Source organism: Narcine bancroftii, chromosome 11 (assembly GCF_036971445.1).
Source record: "Narcine bancroftii isolate sNarBan1 chromosome 11, sNarBan1.hap1, whole genome shotgun sequence".
In the NCBI taxonomy this organism is placed as follows: domain Eukaryota; kingdom Metazoa; phylum Chordata; class Chondrichthyes; order Torpediniformes; family Narcinidae; genus Narcine; species Narcine bancroftii.
In genome coordinates this window covers 100330334-100355229 of record NC_091479.1, presented here as the reverse complement: position 1 = coordinate 100355229, position 24896 = coordinate 100330334, and the positions used below count along the sequence as shown (strand labels likewise).

The window sequence follows — 24896 nt, the reverse complement described above, 5'->3', positions numbered from 1 at the left end:
TAAGCGAGGTCCTCTTTATCTCAAAATAAGAATTTAATGTCACAAACATGTCATGAAATTTGGTGTTTTGTGGCAGCGTCACAGGAGCAAATATCACTCTAAGTTACATTTTAAAATACATAAAGTAGTGCAAAAAGAGAAAGTGAGGTAGTGACTGGCTCATTGTCCATTCAGAAATCTGATGGCAGAGGGAAAGAAGCTGTTTTTGTACCATTGGATGTTTGACTCTGCCTCCTGGACCTGATGGAAGCAGTGTGAAGAGGACATGGCCCGAGTCCTCGAGGATAGAGGGTGCTTTCCTCTTGTGGATGTCCTCAATAGAATGAAGACTGATGCCCATGATGGCACTGGCCGAGTTCACAACTCTCTGTTGTCTTTTTCTGTCCTGTGCATTGGCACCTCCATACCAGACAATGATGCAACCAGTCAGAATGTTCTCCATGGTACACCTGTAGAAATTTGCAAGAGGCTTTGGTGATATACAAAACCTCCTCACAAAGTATAGCCGCTGGTGAGCCTTCTTTGTGATTGCATCGACATGGAGGCCCCATGATAGATCTTCAGAGATGTTGACCCCCAGGAATTTTAAGTTTTTAATCCTTTGCTCTGCTGACCCCTCAATGAGGACTGGTTCGTGTTCTCCTGATTTCCCCCTCCTGAAGTCCACAATTAGTTCCATAGTTATGCTCATGTTGATTGCCAAGTTATTGTTGTGACACCACACAACTAGCTGATCTATCTCTCTCCTCTACATGCTTCCATCTGAGACCACCCTGGAGTCATCGGCAAAGTTGTAATTTGAATTGTGCCTCAACCAGTTGTATCATGTACTGCAGCTCACCACACTGTAAAAAAGCTTGATTGGATTTCCACAGTAACCAGTTTTGCTGCATTGAATTTAATGGTTATATTGTCAATTTTGACAAACAACAGAAGATTCAATGATTTGCGATGCAGAAGTCAAATGAATCGTATGGATACAGTTTAGAATCACCTTCAAATGGCCAGGATTAAAACTGATTTAATCCCATTGCAATAATAAATTACAGCCTCAGCCTTAAAAGATAGGACAGCCAGCACATCAGGTACAGTTAAAAGATAACTTTAAGAATCAGATCAGCTACATTTTTACCTGTTTGTAGATTTGCCCTTTCTCTAATTTGCTGATTTTATCCCAGTGCAATTTGCCTTTTTGATTTGCTCTCCTGAACGGTCTGCAGAAAAATTAAATAATTTTCAATGCAAGTCGTTAAAACTCTACTAAAGTGTGTACTCAAACGCTTTTCCAACCCGTCCTTCGCTACACCAAATAAATGGTGCGGCGGCAACGAAGCTGACCCTCAGTTATTGCACTGACCTTCGTTTGTCATTGAAGAATGCCGGCTTCTCTGCTTGTACAATAATGATGTCAAATAGATCTCGCCAATCTTTGCCAACAATGTACTGCATTCCTTTATCACTGTCGCAAAGGAAACAGATACAATTAATAGGTAAAAAAATACCGAAGTTCAAAATTGATGCGTCTCACCCTTAGTTCGCAACGTGCAATCTTAAGCAACTGGAAAATTCACTTATTTGACATCTACCAATCCCCATATGTGCTAGATACCAGGGGTTTTACTGTACATGGTAAATTTAGCAAAACCATCGCCAGAAAACACTGGAAATATTCAGGAGCAGGGCTGAGAATTTCTGACTTTGATTAAGGCAAATTTCAATGGTCTAAAAGGTCCCTTTTCTTGTCACGTAATAAAACATTAAAATGTAATATACACAATATACTTCAACATTTGTCTGCCGCAAGACAAGCAAAGAGCCACCGTGAACATGGTCTGGCACCCCTAACAATAGGAGCAAGAGAGGCAAATAAAGACAGGATGGGAGCAAGAACTGGAAATGGAAATTGAGGAGAAACCATGGGAAGAGGCGATTGAGAGAATTCGTTCTCCCATCTCCTGCGCTCCGTTCAAGGAGCTGCCCAGGGTTCACTTTTCAAAATTCAAACAGGCAGCCATTTATCCTGAAATAGAGGACAAATGCAATAGGAGTATGGCTCCGCTTGTCACCTCAGTCACGTTTTATCAATGCCCAAAATACAGGGGATCTGGAGCAGAGTCTTCAGTACCCTTCCTGAAATATTAAAAGTCAATTTGCAGCCCTGCTGTTTGACTGCAATATTCGGCATCTATAGCAACTCCCTAAATTCTCTACAGAAAGACACTTACATCCCTGTTAGCCAATCTTCATATACTGGATCAGGGCCCTTCTATTACACAATGGATTAACGATATCAGTTTCTTTATTAAACTGTAGAAAATCAAATACACATTAAGAGGGTCCATGGGAAAATTTTGCCACAAATGCTAACCCTTTATGCGGATTTACGAGTGCTTAAGGAGTGAAAGACTAACTGTGAGACAGTTGTCCCTGTACAATCGGTAACATACCGATGATACTGTCAGCAAAAGTGCCAAGGTGGCCAGGGAGTGCGGGGTCCAGTGTGTATCTGAGGATGTCTGTGAACATTGAGTGAATGTGTATTGGTTTTTGTGTTAAAAAAACAATATAGGGGCACAACTTACATCTGTATGATGTGTACAAAGTTGTTTTTTATATTTTGGGTGAAAGAAAAAGCAAAAGTGAGACACTGAGTGTCCGTGGAATCTCCTTCACTGCTCCCGCAGCCACTCAATGTATCTATTTGTGACGCAGATCGTGGCTTTCACTTCAGAATGAAATCAGGAATTCTACTCACACAAAGCTAATAGGACTGTTGGTAATGAGGAAAAGTTTTTTGCCATTGTTGATCAGTCTTTCCAGCACAGAGCCCGTTTTCTCCTCATGGGATATGTATTGTTCTGATTAAGAGAGAAAGGCCCCACACAATTAGTATGCATACGACGCACATTTGCCTTCAGTGGGAGACCCACAGGCGTTCTTCTTTGTCACAATACAGTGGTAACTCAAGCCAAGAATAGTTACAGACATCCTGAATCGCCTTTCAATATCAAATAAAAGATTGGGAGATCGTTTTGTTGACCGCCTTCGCCCTGTCTGCTCAATGCCAAGGACTTCCCAGTGGCCAACCATCTTAATTCCATACATCATTGCCACCCAGACACACCCATCCAAGTGCTGGAGAAATTCAGCGGGTCACAGGCCTCATGCGCTGCCAAATTGAAGCCACCTGCCAAGTGAAGGATCAATACCTTGTAATCCGTCTCACCAGTCTCGAACCAATTTCGACCTCCAATACCCGTGAACCCCCTCCCCCGCTCTCTTTCCCTATCCCTCTACCTCTTTTCCTCCAGCTCCCTGCCCCCTTCCCTTCCTTCTCTATCAAAAAGCTACACTTCTTAGCCCTCTGCCCTCTCCTCCATCATCCCACCTGCAACCACTCATTACTGCTCTTCCCCCACCTTTTTATTCAGCTGTGCAACTATGAATGTTTAGCTCTCCTTCAATATTTATCATCTCTTTTTATGGCAAATACACGAGTACAAGTACATAAATTCTTATGCTACAGGCAAATAGGTACAAAAATACACCAACTACAATAATTAAAACAAAATTAGCCAACTAAAAAAATAGGATTAACAACAATTGTTCGTAACTTAAAGGCTTTCACACACTTGACAATGCCGAGGCCATAGATTTCCACCTAACAGTGCTGCATTTTGTACTGTACTCCCTGCTACATCGATCCTGCAATTCTAAGTCGCGACCGGTGCTAACCAGTGTGTTGCAGCTGATGGTGTCATTGCAAGGAACTGAACTATCACTGTGAAACATGGGCAGAAATTAGTAACAGTTGATTATATACATACCAATATCCTGCTCAACTGCCTGATACAGGATTCCTTTCACATGGACATCTCGAATTACTTCCTGCCAATCAGAAATTGAGAAGCTGATCAATCTTCATATATCCGCTCTCAAGTAGAAAAAAGGTCACAATCTGAGTTGACCATGATAAAATGCATCGATTAATTTTAGCACAGCACTCCAGTTTGGAGCGAAGTTCATGGATACACCCAACCAAACCTTGCACTTACTAACTTCGCACTACAAATTAGCACCTTCAAATATGTTCCTTAATGTGGCACAGCGAAGGAATTAGTACAGCTACTACCTCCCTGCACCAGAGTCCCTGCTTCAGGGGAGTCGATTTAAGATGGAGATGAGGGAACTGCTTTTCCCAGAGGGTGGTGAATCATATTATTAAATCTTACCTTAACATCCTTGTAAACGTAAACGGGCTCAAAGTCAATGTTCTGCCTGACAAAATAGTCATTAACACAAGAAAGCAGTGTCAGCTCTGGCAGTGAGAAGATATCCATAAACTGCTTCATTGCAAATCCATGCGAACTCTGAACAGGCAAAGTGATTTGAAGTTATTCTGAAATACTGGTTGCATTAAATGACACATCTCAGCAAACTTTATTTTAGAAGCTCCATCAAAAGAACTCATTAAAACCCTCCTCTGAACCCCAGATTTGGATTCCAGGACAGAATGAGGATAATAGACGTCCCAGATATACTCCCCAGGAAAGAAGTACGTTAATCTCGTTCAGTCAGAGTCTTACAGCATGGAAACAGACCCTCATGCCCAGCTTGTCTGAGCCGAACAACGCGTCCTCCTGCTTTCATCCCATTTAACTACATTAGGCTCATACCCCACCAATCTACTCCTAACCACCGAGCTACCCAAGTGTTCCCTGAAGCAACCGAACAGACCTGCCTCAATTACTCTGTCCGGCAGATTGCACCATGTTTCCACCACCCTTGGAGCATCTTTCCCATTGGGTGCACCATCATGAGATCAAAACCAGGGAAATCTGATACACACATGATGGGCCAAATGGCTTCTTTACTCGCACAAAAAACAAAGAACCAATCCACTGGAGGAACTCGACAGGTGGATCAGCATTGAAGGAAGAAAAAAAGGTCGATGTTTTGGGTCGGAACCCTTCATCACGGCCAACTATTTCTTCCACAGATGCTACTCAACCTACTGAGTTCATCCAGCAGATTGTCTTTTTCTCCACTGCCCCTCCCCCCCCACGATCTCCACCCCCTTTCCTTGTATCATTTTACATTTGTTGCCCAAACAGTCATTTCTAATTGCTCTGCCACACATTTACCTTGCCATAAAAGTCACTCATATGTTCCAAAGGAACGTGGGTCCCTTCGTATATCTCGATCACTTGCTCATCCGGAACTGGGCTTAACCCCCTGCAGTTAGAATGAAAGTTCGCATCGTGAGTTTGGGACGTCTTCACCTGAACAAGTTTCCATCAGCCAGATGGTATTTTTACAGAAAAAAACAAAAGTCCTTTCAACCATGAATTCATGCACATTCAACCATAGTAAAAATTTAGCTACATTTGTATGTCGTACAATAAACTCATTATCATTCCTCTGGCAAGAACAGCTTATAACAAGTCTGCAGCCTATTAGCTTATATTCGCATTACTTCCTTACAAGAAACATTACAGGGCACTTAATTCAGTATTTTATAAAGAATCATTACATTGGTAGAGTGATAGTAAAAGCCCCTGAATGTTCAAGCTCAAGTTTCTTGTCACGTGTAACAAGGTAAAGAGAGAAAGTTAACTTGGTGAGCAGTCCAGCTAATTACCCCATACAGAGTACAGCAGTGAAAACCTCAGTGCAGATGGATGGCAGGGTTAGCGAGACGCTATTACAGTGCCAGTGACTCAGCTTCAAATCTGGCACTGTCTAGGAAGAGTTTGTACGTTCTCCCCGTGTCTGCTTGGGTTTCCTCCCACCCTTTAAAACTTACGGGGGTTGCAGGGTATTTGGGGAGCACAGGTTCATGGGCCGGAACTGTTTGTCCAAACTTAACAATTAAATTTACAGAGGGAGGTCAGCTGGAACAGATCAAAGACAATGTTATTTTACTCGTGAGGTTTGTTGCAGCTCGAGTCCACTCCAACACTAATCCGTCCCGTTTTCTTCTCATACTCCTTTCAATACCCTCTCCCCTCCAGCTTCAACTGCTCACCTACAATAGCAACATCTTAGAGTGGCCAATCAACTTCTCTTGGGTTGAAGGTGGTCACCAAAGTAAACCCATGTGATCACAGCAAGAGCAGGCAAACTCCGCACAGCACCAAAGGTCAAAGTAAACCCATATGATCACAGGGAGAATATGCAAACTCCACATAGACAGTGTTGGAGGTCGGGATTGAACATAGGAAACTGGAGCAGAGGGGGCAGTGGCTCTACTAACTGCTTCTCCCTAATATTTTTAACTTTCATTTTATAGAACAGGGAGGTCTATAAGATGCTAATTTAAAAAAGATCACAAGAGGAGCGAGAAAAGACATTTAGGTGCAGACCATTCTGCCCATTGTATCTGTTCTGCCAGTCAATGTCCACATCTTATCTGATTGTGCCCTCAATCCCACCCCTAGACTCTGTCGGTCTGCCCTCCATCCCTCAATCGCCGCTCACTTGGCCAATCCCTGCACCTCCGCCTCTTACCCCTGCACTTCCATTGACTTCCCATGTTCTTTCACCCCTTGCCAAGGGCCTCCTTATCTTCAAAGGCTCTGCTCCCAGTGCAGGTTCATTGCCTCAAAAGTCAAAAGGACAGCCACAGTAATCCAGATCCTCCCACAGCTCATTCAATCCACGTGGGACAATCTATCCATTCACCGCTCCCCCTCTGACACTCTGAAACTCCAATGAATACCTCTTGAGGAACCCATTCAAGGTATTAATCCAGTAAATCTTCTCTGAACTACTTTCAATGCATTAATATCCTTCCTTAAATGAGGCCTCAAATACTTTTCATATTCACCTGAGGCATAAACTCCTGATTTTTGCATTCAATTACCCTCATAATGAATAATATAATTTTGATTGCCTTCCCAACTACTTGCTATACATGGACACTAGCTTTCTGTGAATCACCCACGAGGACACCTGCATCCCTCAGAATCTCAGAGCTGCTTTGTGACTACGTGTCTTTGTATCTACATGTATGTATATGACAATAAACTCTCATACACTGCACTGCAATCCTTCATTTTAGGAACGTGTCTCTTCCCAACAAACCCCCCACCCCCCCACCTTTCCTATCAAAAAGACAATCATCATTTTCCTCCACACTACTCTCCAACTGCCCTCTCATTGAACCTATCTATCTACCTTTGCAGCCTCCTTAAAGACCTCTTCACAACTTGCAAAGTGTGATCCTATAAATCAGACTTCCTCAGATAGTTTGAGATTCAGTGAGGTTGATGCCTCATCTTCACCTCCTAGGTGAATCTGGAAAGAATCCAGAAATCATTGCTTTGTGAAGGAGCATGTCTATAAAACTCAGGACCTTCCGCTCAACCACATGAAATCTATTCAGGTTCATTTGGGCCACTTGTTGCTTACTTTGGGTTTAAAAGTAATGGAATAAACAACACAAATCCTGTATATGTGGACAGGTATATATTCTTTTGAAATCACAATGGGCTCAAACTCAATATCTCCTTTACAACCTGTTGGGAACAACAGGTTGAGAATTCAAATTGGTGAAGCACGAAGATGTGATTGTAGTACAAACGCAGAAACGCTGGATGAACTCAACGGGTCTCACAGTGCCCTTAGAAGGTAAAGATATCCAACTGATGTTTCAGGCCTGAGCCCTTCTGAAATTTGGCTAACTGAATGGAGGGTAACAAGCAATGATGGTGGACCAATGCTTTACTCTTTAACAAGGACTTGGTTGAGCGAATTGGGAAAGGTAGAGGGTTTTGGGTGTGGAGAAGGAAAAATTTAGATGATTGTGGACATAGGTCAGCACAACATTGTGGGCTGAAGGGCCTGTATTCTGCTCTAATGGTCTACGTACTCTCTGTTAACATCCCCGCATTTGCAAATGACACAAAACTGATGGGGTAAGCATTGAGGATGCAGAGATTCTGAGCTTTAAAGAGTGGGAAAATGTGGGCAGATGGTTTAACATGGATACAAGTGAGGGGAACCCACCCGCCCGCCCCCCCCACCCACCACTTTGCTTTGAAAGCCAGGTTATCTATCTGATTGGAAAGGCACAACAGGACTGGAAATGCTTTTATACTAGTAAACAAGGGCAAGCACTTAAGAAAGCAAACAGCTTTTGTTGAAAGAGGGTTGAAGCACAAGTCCTTGGTGAAATCCCATCTGGAGTATGATATGCAGGCTTAGTCTAATTTTCCGGAGAAGGGTGTTCTTGCCATGGAAGGAACGCAGGGAAGGTTTAAGACCGATTCCTGGGATGGAAGGACTAGTGTATGAGAGATAGTGTATGGGGTGACTGGCACATATTTAATGGAGTGAAGAAGGAAGAGAGGGGATCTCACAGAAACCCGAAAAAACTGAACAGACTAGGTGCAGGATGGAATTTCTGATGGCTAGAACTAGACATCAATCACAGTCTCATACCTGGTATCCACTTTGAGAGAGGAGACATTTCTTCAACAAGAGAGTCGTGAACTTTCATTTCTATTCTTATTTAGAGATACAGCATGGTAAAAGGCCCTTCTGGTCCAAGAGCCCATGCTGCTCGATTGTGGCCAATTTACCCTATATGTCTTTGGAACACAAGAGGAAACCAGAGCACCCAGAGGAAATCTATGCAGTCACGGGGAGAATGAACAAACTCCTAGAGTCAATGGGAATTTCGAAGCTGGTAGCTGGCGCTATAATAGTGTTGTACTAACTGCTATGTTAGCTGTGCTGCCCCAAACTTGAGGAATTCTCCACTGTGGAAGGCAGTGAAAGCCAAATTACTAAATATTGTTGTCATGATGGAGCAGGCCTGAAGTCCTACTCCTGCTTCTAGTTTCTGTTTCAATGGGTCTGTGCTGCAAATCTCCAAGATTCTACAAATACTGGCAATTCTGTGTCTTCAGATTAAAATAAGACAATGTATATTATAATTACAGCTTAATTACTGGATTTCTTCAGGATAATTCAATGTGTTAAGTGGTTAGGTACGGAAATCTGTCACTACGCGCTCAGTACTGATCTGAAAAGCCAGTCTGGATTGCCTCATCTCTGGAGTAGAACTGGAACCTACAAGGGCCCAATTAGAAACCACAGAGCTTCCACTTAGCCAAGACCCACCCCAGGTCATTGCGAATCATCATCATTTGTCCATCCACTTGCTTAGAGAACAGAGATGTTGTTGAAAAGGCTGCCCATCATTTTTCACTTCCCGCCCAACATCTATTTGAGTTCCTAGCCCTCAATCATTATTCCGGCCCTCCTGATCCAGACTTAACTTCTGTGCTTACTGCATCCCGAAGGATGGGTGAACAAACTGCCTGAGGCACCTGACATCACCAAGTATCTCACCATGCCCAGTTCCTGGAATCTTAATTCACCCGGCAAAATAAACACATTTAATTTTAAGGTAGATTTATCATTGTTGCGACAGATCCTAGCTTGCATTCACTATGTTCCAGGGAGAGACACAGACGCTTGTGCCTGGGGGAAGAGAACGAGCAAGATAACCATTCCACAAAATAGCACCTGTATACGGTTCCCAACTGCATGTAGTGAAAAGCATCAATCTTCATCACAATTCCCTAAAGCAAAAATTGAAAGAAAAACATGAGAAATCAAAGCAGTAGATCAACTGATCTCCTACATCTGCTGCACCATTCAATAAGGATCACCTCAGTCCCCTGACCACTTTATTTATTTAACATCCAAAATCCTATCATTCACAGCCTTTTTTTATATATATAAAATTCAGATTTATTGTCAGAGTACATACATGCTATCACATACAAGCATGAGATTCTTTTTCCTGAGGGCCAGGCAGAATTTCCACTTATTGGTAGTGTAAAAAACTACTCAAGAAAAGATACGTGAACAAAATAGAGAAATATTCAAAAAGAAAATATACAAAAAAAAAACAAACTGTGTAATACAGAAAACAAATAAATAATGTGCAAAATTAGAGTCCTTAAATGAGCCTCTGATTGAGTTTGTTGTTTAAGAGTCTGATGGTGGATATACACATTGAAAGAATCACACCCTCTCTTTAAACTACACGGGTATTTATTCACTTCCAAGATTGTAGCATTGTGAATGTCCGTGAAGATGCAGGCGGGAAGGAGATATGGAGGGGCCAGGGGTCAGTGAGTGTGGGGGGGGGGGGGTGAATGGAAGACTAAGACAAAGGGAGACAAGTAGAGGTGGTCAGGAGGGAGGGAAGAGCAAGGAAGAATAGGCAGAAGGGAGCTTAAGTTGACCGCCAGAGTGCATGCAGTACAGGGTATCACACACAACCCTGAGATCCGGAGGAGTGGGGGGGGGGGGGAAGTAGGCTGAAGAAGGATGAGTAGAGGTGGTCTAGAGGAGGTACAGAGGGGTTGATGGGGACGAGGAAACATGGAGGAATAGGCTGAAGGAATGTGGCCTGGAGGGGGACCAAGGAGGAATACACTGAAGGGAGATGTGTAGAGGTGGTCTGAGAGGGATGGGATACAAGGAGGACAGGGGTTGCAGATCAGTCATACTGAAGCCAGGAAATGACTCATGGGACGATGACCGTGGTGGTGGACCACAAGAGGTTCGGAGGCTGAAGAACCCACAAGCTGCAAGCTGTTGGCGACTCGGGGTGAGGAACCCACCCAAGCTGCGGATCGCTGGAGACTGGCTGGAGGGGTACCAGATATCAGAATGGAGATGTGAGAGGGTGCCGAGGGTGCTGGAGACTTCTTGAGCACGTCGGAGGTTCAGATCAGGTGCTTGAATGCTGATGGTTTTGACTGAAGCTGCAGAAGCTGTGGGAGCACTGGAGGCGAAGTCATGGACTTCCAGTGACTCTGGGGGGGGGACTCTCCTTTACTTCTCTTTCGCTGATTGGAAGGGCCGCTGGACAATTTCTGCTGATAGTGAATCTTTGACTGCCTTACAGTCATGTAAAATCACATTTTCTGTTTTATAACAATAAAAATAATCTTGAATCGTAAAAATAAGAAATCAACACTAACCTTTTGCACATCATAATGAAGTCCACGTATCACAAAATTAGGATTATAATCATAGCTCCTCAGGTCTTCTGGATACTGAGCATAAAAGAGACAATTCCATTACTGCAATGAATCACATCTCATGGGTGCACAGTTGGCGTGGAGGTGAGTGCAACAACACCTTTACAGGGCCAGCGATCGGGACCAGGGTTTGAATCCCACGCTGTCTGTAAGGAGCTCTCCCTGCGTGTTCCCCAGGGGCTCATTTCCTCCCTCGGTTCAAAGCGTACCCCACAATGTTATGTCTGCCAAAGCAGCTTGGGTGTAGATTTCAATGTCAATCAACTTTTGATTTATAAGCTCAGGGCACAAAAGATAGCTACTTGTTTTAGAAGCTTGATTGGCAAAATCCCAAGGCATGAATCAAACCACAATGAAGTCATTGTTCCCTGAATGGGTTTCACAAATCAGAAGCAAGAGCAATTGAAAAACAGAGTATGGTGGTGAATTCTTTGCTGAGGTTCTCCTGGGAGCATGCAGATTCTATTTTGAACACTTTGTTTAACTTGAGGATAGAAGAAGATGGAAGGCGAGTCAATACTTGAAAATGGGGAAGTTCACTGTTCATACCATTGGGCTGTTGACTGTCCAGGTGGGATATGAGGTGTTGTTCCTCCAGTCTATGTGGAGCCTCACTCTGGCAATGGAGAAGGTCTGCGATGGACAGATCGGCAGTGGGAATGGGAAGAGAAGTTGAAATGGCAGCCACCAGGAGCTCAGGGGGGGCCACTGCAGACTGAGTGGAGACAAAGATATATTACTGATGTTTTGGGCCTAAGCCCTTCCTCAAGGTATAAGCAAAGAACAGGAAAGTGCCAGAATCAAGACTGAAGACTGGCTGGGGAAGGAATCCAGACCAACTATCAAAAGGTGTTTATTGGATATAATAAGAGGAAAGGTGAGATTTGATTTTGGCTCTGTGAAAGGAGACAGAGGGAAAGGGTGGGGAGGAGGGAGAGCGAAAGCACAAAAGAGCTGGGTGGGGAAAGGCAGTCTGGCCATGCATGAGAGCATAGAGAGACACATCAGCAAGGAAATGGGTTGCCAGTGGGAGATCCAAGCTATTGCGGCGGACAGAGCTGAGGTACTTTAATGAAACGATCTCCTAGTGTCTGCACCCAGTCTGTCAGATATTTCCGTGCGAGTCTTTAAAAATGTTAAACAAAATACTTTAAATTAGTCAATGATGTGTTTCTTACAGAGCTGCCTTTGACTTGAAATTATTGCTCAGTCATTGCCAATAGTGGGCCATAGACTGAAAAAGGTTGAAAACCGAGCAAAAAGGAAACTGTGCTCCTCTCGGCCCCTCTGCCCACTCAGCTCCTTTCTCTTCTCCCTGTATCGACCTATCAACTTTTATCTGTGCTCCTCCTCCTGTCCCTTCCTCCCCCCCCACCCCACGTTTTATTCAAGCATCTGTCTGCTTTTGCTTATACCAGGCCTGAAGCGTTGGTTACCTTTCACTTCCTGTGGATGCTGCGCGACCTGCTGATTTTCTCCAGCACGATTGTGGGTTGCCCTCGACCCCAGCATCTGCCGACTCTCTAGTTTGGCTTCTACTGGAACTCAGCAGGTCAGGCTGCGTGTGAGAATTTTGGGTCGAGACCCTGCATCAGGACGGAGATGGTTGAGAGATGAAGTGAGAGGTTGGCATGAGTGTGGACCGCAGGTGGAACCAGCGAGGTGGGTGAATGGTGCTGCGCCGGGTTTGGCTAAAGTCTAAAGTGAAGGAAAGGTGAAGCCAATCCATGAAGAGAACACAGGGTCAGATCATCTGCTTCCCCAGCTCCTGGGAAAAGTTCGACTCGAAGCTCTGCTCAGAGCAAAGGCTGCACCAATTCCTGGTAAGGCTGACTCATGGAGAACCCTTTCCACCCATCATATAATATCTTTGAGTGACTAGGAGCGTCAAAATCTGGATCTTTTAGGCTGGGAAATAGCTGCTTCTTACAGGCTGAAATGTTTTTAAAATTTAATTTAGACATACAGCATGGAAACAGGTCTTTCTGACCCACGAGCCTCTGCTGCCCCAAATACCCCAATTAATTTACAATATTTTGAGGGTGGGAGGAAACCAGAGCACCCGGAGGAAACCCACACAGACACGGGGAGAACATACAAACACCAAACAGACAGCGCAGGATTTGAAACCTGGTCCCGATCGCTGGCACTGTATTAGTGTTGCATTAACCACTACACCAACCATGCCACTATTATCACATCTGGGACCCTTCACAGTTTCTTTCTCCTAATGCAATTTGACCTTTTTCTTTAAATTTTAGTCTTGACAAAGGGTCCCAACTCAAAACATTGACTGACCATTTTTACCCACAGATGCTGCCTGACTAAGTCTTTCCACCATCTCATTGCTCGCTCACGATTCCAGCATCTTGTCCGTGGTACTCACCTTATGTTGCTCAATGAGGATTTCTCTTGCAGCGTTGAAGATTAAAGTATGCAAGTTGCAGGAGTAAAAAGCTAGAGTATAGTCATAATCAAAGCCGTAAATCTCAATATCTGAGAGGCAAACTTCATTGTTTGCAAATATCCCATCTGGATTAAGAGAAATGGATTTTCCAGGGAAGCTCAGATCTGTGAAAATGAGGATACAGGTTAGTAACCAGAAAAGGCATCCTCCACAAATAACCATGTCTCAAACTGAAAATGTGGGAGGATGGTGGACTTGAGTTAAGCAGAGCTTCGATTGTAAAATGTTTATTATGATTGTCCAAGATCTTTCCCCTCCCTCCCTTCCACCAGAATTTCATCCCTACTCTCAGAATGTCAACACTGGCCCCTTGATCACCCTCGAACTTCATCGTTGGGCCACTGGCAGCCATACCTTCAGCAACCCAAGCCAAGCACGGACAAATGGGATTAGCTCGGATGGGCAACTGGGTGGGCGTGCATACGCTGGGCCGAACGGTCTGTTCCCGTTCTTGATCCTCGGAGATACATACAGAATATGGCAGACGCTGGAATCTGAAGGCAGACTCACTCTACTGGAGGAACTCAGCGGGTCGAACATTATCAGTGAGGGGAAAGATTACTGGTTGATATTTCATGCCGAAACTAAAGATTGCGTTTGACTTCATTTCAGCCCCTGCTATCTTTCCCCCCCTCCTGGTGTTGATCCTTTAATCTCAGATTTTAAAATAGAACTCAATTCCTTTCTTAGCAGGCACAGTGGAGAAAACCACAGGCAAAACCCCGAAATAAATATGTTGAATAGGAAACGTGATACGAGATCAGCAACTCCAAGGATCGAGTACCTTGAATTTCATGCTGACATCTTCTCTATAAATAGAAAGTAATCTGTCACACGAGCTCCTGGGTAGAGACCCAACTCTTACGTATCAGTTTTAAAGATGATGACCGTCTAGAAACATTTCACCCCAGTAAACTCCAAATCTACCATAGGACTCGAGAGAGAGAGAGAGAGAGAGAGATCTGGACAAGTTATGATTTGTAAACACCTTGCTGGAAAAGCATACTTCTACCTCCTTCCCACCACCTTCCCTCAGAGAAGTAAACCTTCCTACTATCACCTCAGTGTTTCTTTTCTTCTACCCTCTCACCTATGACCTTTTACCTATTAGCTCGTGCTCCTCACCCTGACTCTTCCACCCTCCTCCTTTCCATTCAGGCACCTTCCTGCTTTTTGCTCAGGCCCTAAATGTTGGTTCCAATAGATGCTGCATGACCTGCTGAGTTTCCCCTATTGCACTACAATCAGTGTTTAAAGCCCAGAAATACGTTGAACTTGTTCTGGAATCGCCAGGAATTTAAAGTTACTGGAGTTCTAGCCAATTGTTGCTGATGTCCACTGCATTGGGGTATTTTTTTTACAATTTTTCTAGTAAGTGAAATTGTTTGGGGTAAAAAAAAACACCATTCCCATTTCTGTTGGGGTCTCCGACCTCCTTCTGACCTACAGATGCCAACCATGCTTTGTGCTCCCCAGTCATGGGCACTTACATCCTGTAACCTTGTCAACTTGGATGTGCCCAAGGGAGAGAATGGGAACCGAGAACTAAATAGGGAAACTGGGTTGCACTGAGCTGGCATAGACTGCGGTAGCAGAGGACATTTCACATCCGTCAGTGCAGGGGTGGTCCCAGATGAGCCTGACATTCCAAATCCCAGATTTTGGAAGCGGATGTTACCTGTGGGTGGTTCCAATTAACATGGGGCTGCCCTTACTCTTTTTTTTGGAAAAAAAAACTAAAAATAGACTTTATTCACAATAAATTACACTGGATAACAAAGATTTTGCTTCTTGAACACTTTTGGGTGTATTTTATGGATTTTGGACTACTGTTCACAAAAATCATAATTCTCCTCAAATTTTTTTTAGATATAACCTATTCTTGTGATTTCTGTCATATTTTGTCTACTTCAAGTTTACAAAACCATGTAGTACAGCATGTTATTGAAAATTCATTTTCTGCCTTTGCACTTGGACGTCTTCCCAGCTGATCCTGGTGAAAGGTTTCACCAGGATATTGCGATCATGGTATCAGGGCAACTGGAATCCATCAATACTGGCCAACTATTGTTGGACACTAACACGACAGGCATCAGATGCTGAGTACAAACGAAAATCAGTGGTAAAACATTTTTAGATCAGTTGAACTAACGCAATGTGTCAGCGTCATTATGCGATTAGACATGCTAAATGTAATAAAAGCTAATTTAATGTTTCTCCAACTTCCTATGTAATGCAGCAAATCTGAAATTATCTTTTGTGTTCAGCTTGAATTTGTCCATCATAATCACCAATATTTTTAAAGGAAGCTTATCTTTAAAAAAAATTGTTGTCCAGTGTTATTTACAAAAGGAAAATTGTTCAAAGTCTCTGTGCACCCTGGAGGAGTCACGTGATGGAGTAGTGGCCAGTAGGGTAAAACCAGCCCTCTCCAGAAAAGAAGAAGAAAAAACAAAGTTCAACAAATATAAAATATAAGAAATAAAAGATAAAGTTGCAAAGAGAAAGATGGCACCCAAGAAGGAAAAAGTAAAAACAACAGGAAGAAGAAAAGACACCGGAAAAGAAAGGAGAAGGCCTTACCTGCACGAAGGAACAGGGAACCGTGGTGGCGAAGAGCGGCTGATCTCCGAGGTTGGTGTCGGCCCTGCGGAGTCGTGACCCCCCCCCCCCCCCCCGACCAATGGACTGCAAAAATGGCTCTCTGAGCCAAACAAAAGTGCGCAATTGCACATGTGCGAGGAGTCACACAAGAGCAGTGCGCAATCTAAGGTAAAGGAAAACACCGACGGGAGGGGAGCTCAGCTGAGGAGTGGGCAATCACAGCATGACCAGCTGAGGGACGCCCGACACCAGGGCTCTCAGCTGGAAGATGAGGAAAGCGGCAGGAGGGAGTGAAGTACCAGATGAGAAAGAAAGTCGACGGGGTGAATGGCATGAAGAGCAGCAGCAGGAGGCCCGACAGATGAGCAGCTCAGAAGGAGAGGACCAACAGCAAGAGGCCAAGCAAGAAGAGGCCCGACAAAGTGAGCCAAGCAACTCATCAGAAAAATCAGAAGAGACACAGATACAAAGAAGAGAAGACGACACAAACACAGGTACAGACACAAGAAAAGGAAGAAGAAGACCAAGATCTTCACAGAGAAATAGAAGGTAAAACAGATGGACAGAATATAGATAATGGTTTTTTTCAAGAACAAATGAGATAATTAAAAGAATGGTTGTCATTAGAATTTAGTGAAATTAAAAGAAAAATGAAAAGATCAGAAGATAAAATACAAAGATTAGAACGGGTCATGACAGAACCTGTTTCCCAGGGCAGGAATAGCAAACACCAGAGGACATGTGTACAAAGTGAAAGGAGGGAAATTTAGGGAAGATATCAGGGGTAAGTCTTTTTTACATAGAGAGCTGTGGGGGCCTGGAATGTTTTTCCAAGGGTGGTGGTGGAGGCTGAAATATTAGGGGTATTTAAGACACCCTTAGACAGGCACATGGATGGAAGAAAATAGAGGGTTATGGGGTAGGGTGGGTTTAGTATTGTTTTAGTAGGTATATATAGGTCAGCACAACATTGTGGGCCAAGGGGCCCTTTACTGTGCAGGAATGCTCTATGTTCTAAATAGGGAAAAGATTAGAAAATGTGGAAGAACGAGAAACGGCTGTAGAAATGGAAGTAAACGACTTAAGAGGAAAATTGGAAGAAAATGATAAAAAAATTAAAGAAACACAAGAGTTGTTGGCTCAGAAAATTGATGTTTTGGAAAATTATAGTAGGTGAAATAACATAAAAATAGTGGGCCTGAAGGAAGATGAAGAAGCCACAGATATGAAGGAATTTATACAACAATGGATCCCGAAGCTCCTGGGAATGGCAGAAATGCAGGAAGAAATGGAAATAGAAAGGGCACACAGAGCACTAGCTCCGAAACCGAAGACACATCAAAAACCAAGATCCATCTTAGTAAAATTTTTGAGATATATGACAAGAGAAAATATACTGGAGCGGGCAAGGAATAAAATTAGAGAAGATAATAAACCATTGGAATACGAGGGTAAAAATTTTTTTTCCCAGACATAAGTTTTGAACTCTTAAAGAGGAAGGAGTTTAATACAGCAAAATCGATCCTATGGAAAAAAGGTTATAAATTCATGTTAAGACATCCAGCTGCGCTTAAAATATTTATCCCCAGAGAGCAAAACAGACTGTTCTCGGATCCGGAGGAAGAACAAGAATTTGCAGAATGCTTGCAGGACAGAAGGAGAGATGAAGAGATGTAATAAGAATGAAGAATGGTGATAAAGTATATATAAAGATATAAAAACAATGTATATGTAAAGAACTAATGAAGGGGAAAAAAAGGGAAGAAAGTAAGGGAAAAAAAGGGAGAACTTTGTTATATGTGTAAAAAAAAGTGTTTTCTAAAAGGGGTGGAAGAGAATAACCGTCACTGTGAAATCAGTTGACGCTTGAGAACAGGATCGCAATCCAAATGGAAAGGGGAGTTGTGGTTGCCTGGCAAGGGATAAGGGGCAATTCAGAGAGGGGGGGAATATTTGGGGTTAAGGGAATATTGGATGTGGGAGTTGTTGGAGTATTTTATGTTTTAAATGTGTTGTCATACTTTGAGTTTAAAAAGGGAAAACTGAGAGATGAAAATAGGGAAAATGGGGATGGTGGTGGTGAGGAAGCGGAAATGAGGTGTAAACAGGATATGAGATAGCCACATTGAAGTATATGACTATAAACATTAATGGATTACATAAGCAAATTAAAAGGAAGAAGCTATTAAATTTACTGAAAAAATAGATATAGCATTTGTGCAGGAAACGCATCTAATTGAAGAGGAACATAACAAATTAAAGAGAGACTGGGTAGGATACGTAGCGGCAACATCATATAATTCAAAAGCTAGAGGTGTAGCTATATTAATTAATAAAAATGTACCAATCAAAATAGAGGAGGAAATAATAGATCCAGCAGGGAGATATGTAATGATAAAGTGTCAGATATATTCAGAATTTTGGAATTTGCTCAATATATATGCACCTAATGAGGAGGATCAAAAGTTTATGCAGGATATTTTTTTTGAAGATTGTAGATACACAAGGAAATATATTGATAGGAGGGGATTTTAACCATAATTTGGATCCAATGTTGGATAAAATTGGACAAAAGACAAGCAAAAAGAATAAAGTGGCTAAATTTATGGTTAAATCAATGCAGGAAATGAAACTTATGGATATATAGAGGAGGTAGCACCCAAGCGAGAAGGAATACTCATATTATTCAAGTAGGCATAAAACATACTCAAGGATTAATATGTCTTTATTGTCGGCCCATATTCAAGGTAGAGTTAGAAAAATTGAATATAAAGCTAGATTACTATCTGATCATTCACCCCTGTTATTAGCAATAGAACTGGAGGACATCCCACCAAGAACATATAGATGGAGGTTAAACTCCATGCTACTTAAAAGGCAGGAATTTGGAGAGTTTATTGAATGCCAAATTAAAACATATTTTGAAATAAACATGGAATCAGTGAAAGACAAATTTATATTATGAGACGCAATGAAAGCGTTCATCAGAGGGCAGATAATAAGTTATGTAACTAAGATGAAAAAGGACTACAATTGGGAAATAGAGCAGTTGGAAAGGCAGATAGTAAGTACAGAAAAGGAACTAGTAAAAAGGGATGATATAACGAAAAGGAGAGAATTGGCGGATAAAAAAAAACTGAAACATTACAAACGTACAAGGTTGAGAAGAACATAATAAAAATAAAGCAAAAGTATTACGAACTGGGAGAAAAAACACATAAAATATTAGCCTGGCAACTTAAAACAGAACAAGTTAAAAGAACTGTATTGGCATCAAGGAAAAAGGACAAACAAATTACATATAATTTGTATAAAATAGATTAATGAGAACTTTAAGGAATTTTAGGAACAATTATACTAAACTTAGAATGAGGGGAAAGATGATAAAATAGAAGAGTTTTTAACTAAAAATTAACTGCCGAAATTGTAAGAGGAACAAAACAAACTAATAAAACCATTTGAAATAGAGGAAGTACAGGATATATTAAAAAAGATGTCGAACAATGAAACGCCCAATAGAATTATATAAAACATTTAAAGAGTTATAAATTTCTCCTCTCCTGGAAGTAATGAACCAGATAGAAAAAACACAAAACTTGCCAAATTCATGTAAGACAGCAATAATTACAGTAATACCAAAGACAGGGAAGGATCCACTAACACCAGCATCAGATAGACCAATATCTCTACTTAACTCAGATTATAAGATAATAGCAAAATTATTAGCATACAGATTGGCCGATTGTGTACCAAAAATAGTAAAACAAGATCAAACTGGATTTATTAAGAAAAGACAAACAGCAGATAATGTCTGTAAACTTATTAATCTAATTCATGCAGTTCAAGGAAATAAGAAGCCAACAGTGGCTGTTTCTTTAGATGCAGAAAAAGCCTTTGACAGAGTAGAATGGAACTATTTATTTAAAGTATTACAGAGGTTCAATCTACCAGAAAAATATATTAATTGGATTAAAGCATTATATAATGGACCTTTGGCAAAGGTAACAGTAAATGGAAATGTATCAAACCAATTTAAATTAAGTAAGTCAACTAGGCAGGGATGTCAATTATCCCCCTCATTGTTCGCTTTAGTAATAGAACCATTGGCAGAACTGATAAGAACAGAAAATAAAATAAAAGGGATAAAAATAAAGAAGGAGTATAAAATCAGCTTATTTGCAGATGACATCATAGTATACCTAACAGAACCTGAAATATCAATAAAAGAACTACATAAGAAATTGAAGGAGTATGGAGAAATATCGGGGTACAAGATCAACGCAAATAAAAGTGAAGTGATGTCAATGAATAATGTGGATTAAAAAAGAATCACCATTTAAATGGCAAACACAAGCAATCCGATATCTAGGTATCAGGTTAGATAATAACATAAGCCATCTGTACAAACTAAATTATCAGCCACTAATAAAGAAATTGCAGGAAGACTTAGAACATTGGAAAGAATTACCGCTAACGTTGATAGGGAGGGTAAATTGCATTAAAATGAATGTCTTCCCAAGGATACAATACTTATTTCAATCGTTGCCAATTCCCTTAACAGAGAAATTATTTAATGAACTAAAGAGAATAATAAGGAAATTCTGGTGGAAAGGTGGGGGGGGGTAACCGAGGGTAGGGTTAGATAAATTAACAGAGAGGTATAACCAAGGTGGTTTGCAGTTACCAAACTTTAAAAATGATTATAGAGCCGCACAATTAAGGTATTTATCAGATTTTTACCAGACTAGACTAAGATAGAACTAGATAAAATAGGGGAGAAGGTACATATACATTATAAGTGGGATGAAAAGCTGGTGCAATATAAAAGCTCACCAGTACTGCATCATTTACTTAATATATGAAAGAAGATCCACTTAGAAAGGAAACAAATGAATTACCAAATACCAAAATTGTTGACACAAAACCCACTAATCCCTTTTACAATAGATAACCTTTCCTTTAGAGAATGGAAGAGAAAAGGAATCAAAAAAAAGAAGACTGTTTTTTGGGAAATAATTTATTAACATTTGAACAGTTGAAGTACAAATAGGGAATAACCCATGGTACAATGTTTACATATCATCAACTGAAAGCTTATTTAAAGGATAAATTGGGAAACAGACTGAGATTACCAGAAGGAAGCAGCTTTGAATATGTGATTACAGATGCAACGATAATTAAAAGATTTATAACGAACATCTACATTAAGCTGCAAGGAAAATGATGAAATAAGCTATAAACCCAAACAAGAGTGGGGAAAAGGATTTAAACATAAAGATAAAAAATGAAACATGGGAAAAGTTATGTTTTGGAACTATGAAGAATATAATAAACACAAGGTTACGCATGATACAGTATAATTGGTTACACAGGTTAAATATGTTTTTATAAGAGGAGGAAAGATTAAAACAAGAGGACATGAGTTAAGAATTAAGGGGCAGAGGTTTAGAGGTAACATGAGGGGGAACTTCTTTACTCAGAGAGTGGTAGCCGTGTGGAATGAGCTTCCGGGAGAAATAGTGGCGGCGGAGTCAATTGTATTATTTAAGAAAAGGTTGGACAGGTATATGGATGAGAAGAAGATGGAGGGTTATGGGCATTGTGCAGGGAGGTGGGACTAGAGAGGGGTGTTTGGTTTGGTGCGGACTAGAAGGGCCTAATGGTCTGTTTCCGTGCTGTAATTGTTATGTTATGTTTATGTTTAAAAGTTAAAAGATGGGATCCGACATTATCAGATAGGTGTTTTCGCTGTAAGAGGGAAATGGGAACAACAGTACATGCAATTTGGGCATGTACGAAAGTGAAAATGTTTTGGGAAGATCGAAATCAGATATTAAATAAAATCACAAAAAATAACATTCCAAAAATTCCAGAGATCTTTCTTCTAAGTAATATAAGAAGTAAAGAATTAGGCCTCAAATTGGATAAAGTGCAAAAAAGATTTATTATGATAGACTTAGCTGTAGCAAAAAAATGCATAATGTCAGCTTGGAAAATGGAAGAGAGCATGAGAATACAGCAATGGTACATGGAAATGAATATATGTATTCCATTGGAAAAAATAACATAACTTAAAAAATAAAGTCACATTATTTGAACAAATTTGGGAACCGTACATGGAACATAACAGAGAGGGCTTGCCTCGGACCTCCACCCCCTAAACTGATAAGTAGACAAAATGACTTGATCCAGTGTGTAAAAGTAGATGACACATTTTTCATGTTTATTTTTCATTGTGTGAAGACATTGTTTAATGGTTTTATTGTATTGTATATGTTGAATATTTATTGGTTTTGGAGGGGGTGGGAAGGGGGGGTAGGGGGGAAAAAAAAGGAGAAAATGCCACGGTGTATATTTAATGAGAAATGTTTGTATATATTTTGGTTGATATGGTTCAGTGTGAAAAATAAAAATTATTTTAAAAGTTTCAGTGCACCCTTAGCATATCATATCCATTCATTTCCATCACTGTATATTGTTATATTCATTTTCTATTTAGCTGCTTTGCCACCACTGTGACATCTTGTCGTTACTCCCTCCCCCCACCATTGTTTGAGGAACTTCCCCATAGTATCAGCCCAGTGACAGAACGACTCAAGACCATTCTCAACAGGAGCCATACAGCCCCCCTCCCCCGGGTCCGCAGCACATTTCAGGGGGCCATGGTTGAAGTACAGAAGAAACCAAATCTTGAGTGATTCATAAGGAAGGGGGCTCATAAAGTTTGAGCAGCGTCCTAACAAGGCCATACCCAAGAAATGGCTGAGAATGGCTGCTATGGACTGTTGTCCCTCCTCACAATGGCCTCAGCAAACTTCAGTGTGTCCATTACCCACCAACGAACTCATAGACTTTATGGGGGTGATCAAGGTAGCTGGAGACCAGGTCATGGGATGTGACGTTCACACATTAGGCTCAGCGTCTAATGCACGTTCACGTGCTCTGTCACTCGCTTTCTCCCTCTCACACAAACACAAGCAAATGAGCTCAGGCAGACGGCCCTTGCCCATCTTCTCAACTCTATCACCATATCTGGTTTCCATTCCAAATCCAAGCTCAAGTGCCCAGCCTCCAGTCCCAACTGATAGTCCTGTGTCTCCACATTTACCTGGCAAGGATGCCACGGCCACGGTGTAGCTTGGCTCTGCAATGTGATTCAGTGGATTTGAATCTCAGCATGGTTGAATAGATAGCATTGTAGGGCGACTGAGTGCCAGTGAATTGCTGAGTCAGGTGGGGAAGTCAGCTGGTAAAGGAAGGGTGCAGTGATTTCAGACCAGAGGAATAAACCACTAACACTTTTATCTTGAATACTTATCACCAAGAAGTCACTGACAGGGAATAAAACACCTACGTGTGTAGACATAACAATTGCAGTAAAAACACAATGCTGGAGAAATTAAGCAGTTCAAAGAGCATTTTTTAATACAGCAAAGATAAAGGCACAATTAATGTTTCAGGCCTGAGACTTGCATTGTTTTTTGGATCCAAGATTGAACAATAGGCTGTGAAAGTTGCCTAAAAGATTGGGGGGTGTGGTTGATTTGGAAGGTGATTGGGATGAGAGCAGATGTAACTATGGCGAGTTGAGCTCATGACTACACACCCAGTCACAACGGGCAAATATGTACCAGCTTCAGAAGTTAAGCGAGGGAGCGCTTCCCCTCTCCACCCTGGGTAGGGAGGGAGTACCCCTCTTCTCCTTCCCCACACCAAGTAAGGAGAGAGGGAGCGCCCTCCTTCCCCCACGCGGCTAGGGAGGGAGCGCCCTCCTTCCCCCACGCGGCTAGGGAGGGAGCACGCCTCTCCCCCGGCAAATGGAGAGCCCCTTCGTGCATATAAATAAGGGAGCGCCCCTCTCCCCCAGGGGAAAGAGGGGGAGCGCGGGGGGAGCGCCCCTCACCCCCAGGGGAGAGAGGGGGGAGCGCCCCATACCCTAGCCCCTGGGGCTCTTACCTTTCTTAGTGCCGTGGTACAGCTCCCACAGGTGAGCCCTGGGGTTCGCCGCGCTGTCCATGTACGGAGCCCGGGCTTGCGCGGGCAACGCGCCGCCTCGGCGCCCAGGCGAGTGCCGCAGCCACTGGGAACCGCACGCCCAGCGGGTGCCGACGAGCCGAGAGGCAGCCCAGCGCCAGCCGGCCAGCGGCGGAGCCAGGGCGGCCGCCCCGGACAGAGCGACCCGCTGCCAGCCTCTCCTCGCCGCCGGACCTGTCATCTGCAGCGGAGCGCTGCCTTCCGCGTCCTGCCGCTGCCCTTGCCCGAGCCGCAGCGACAGCCCCCAACACCCTGCTCACTGTCGTCACTTCCCCGGCCCGAAGACTCAGCCAGTCCCACACGAGGCAAGGGGAGGGCTGCAGCTCCCCCAAGCCGGGCGCAGCACCTGTCCGCAGGTTCTCGCAAACCCTGCAGAACGACCAAAGGCCGCTTCCCCATTGCACAGGGAGAGGGGCAATCACAGCGGGTGCAGACGCTTTGAGACTTGATAATGTGACAGTATATCGAGGTGTTTGGGAAAGGATTGTTGGAGCAGGTCACCCATCTCCTGCTCTTATCCCTTTTGCGAGAGAGCTCAGACTCCTGCTGGACTGTTGCTTGAAAAAGGAACCACAGGCAGTGGCAGCTTTATCTGGCCAAGAGCATTTACTGTCTGGAAGGTCCGCAGGCAGAGAGCAGAGAAGAACAGCAGGCTCTGTTCTCAGAGAGGAGAGACAAGCTGGCCTGGTCAAAGGAGAGGACTGGCTGTCCAGTGTTTCCCT

The 24896-nt window shown here is 42.6% G+C and overlaps 1 protein-coding gene across 2 annotated transcripts in view; it reads right to left on the bottom strand.

Annotated features, from left to right (window-relative positions):
- The window catches only part of nt5dc3 (5'-nucleotidase domain containing 3), a 35705-nt gene extending 11148 nt beyond the window's left edge, over positions 1–24557 (bottom strand). Inside the window, exons 1-10 of one of the 2 annotated variants that reach the window (XM_069904273.1) lie at positions 24097–24557; positions 13456–13640; positions 11010–11084; positions 9538–9593; positions 5145–5235; positions 4233–4370; positions 3828–3888; positions 2756–2858; positions 1358–1459; positions 1133–1214 (exon numbers count right to left, since the gene is read on the bottom strand). In XM_069904273.1, the coding sequence (XP_069760374.1) occupies positions 1133–1214; positions 1358–1459; positions 2756–2858; positions 3828–3888; positions 4233–4370; positions 5145–5235; positions 9538–9593; positions 11010–11084; positions 13456–13640; positions 24097–24355 (1152 nt within the window). In that variant the 5' untranslated portion in view covers positions 24356–24557. The remainder of the gene's footprint in view (positions 1–1132; positions 1215–1357; positions 1460–2755; positions 2859–3827; positions 3889–4232; positions 4371–5144; positions 5236–9537; positions 9594–11009; positions 11085–13455; positions 13641–24096) is intronic. The other variant, XM_069904274.1, reaches the window with a different exon arrangement.
- Positions 24558–24896: the final 339 nt, after the last annotated feature.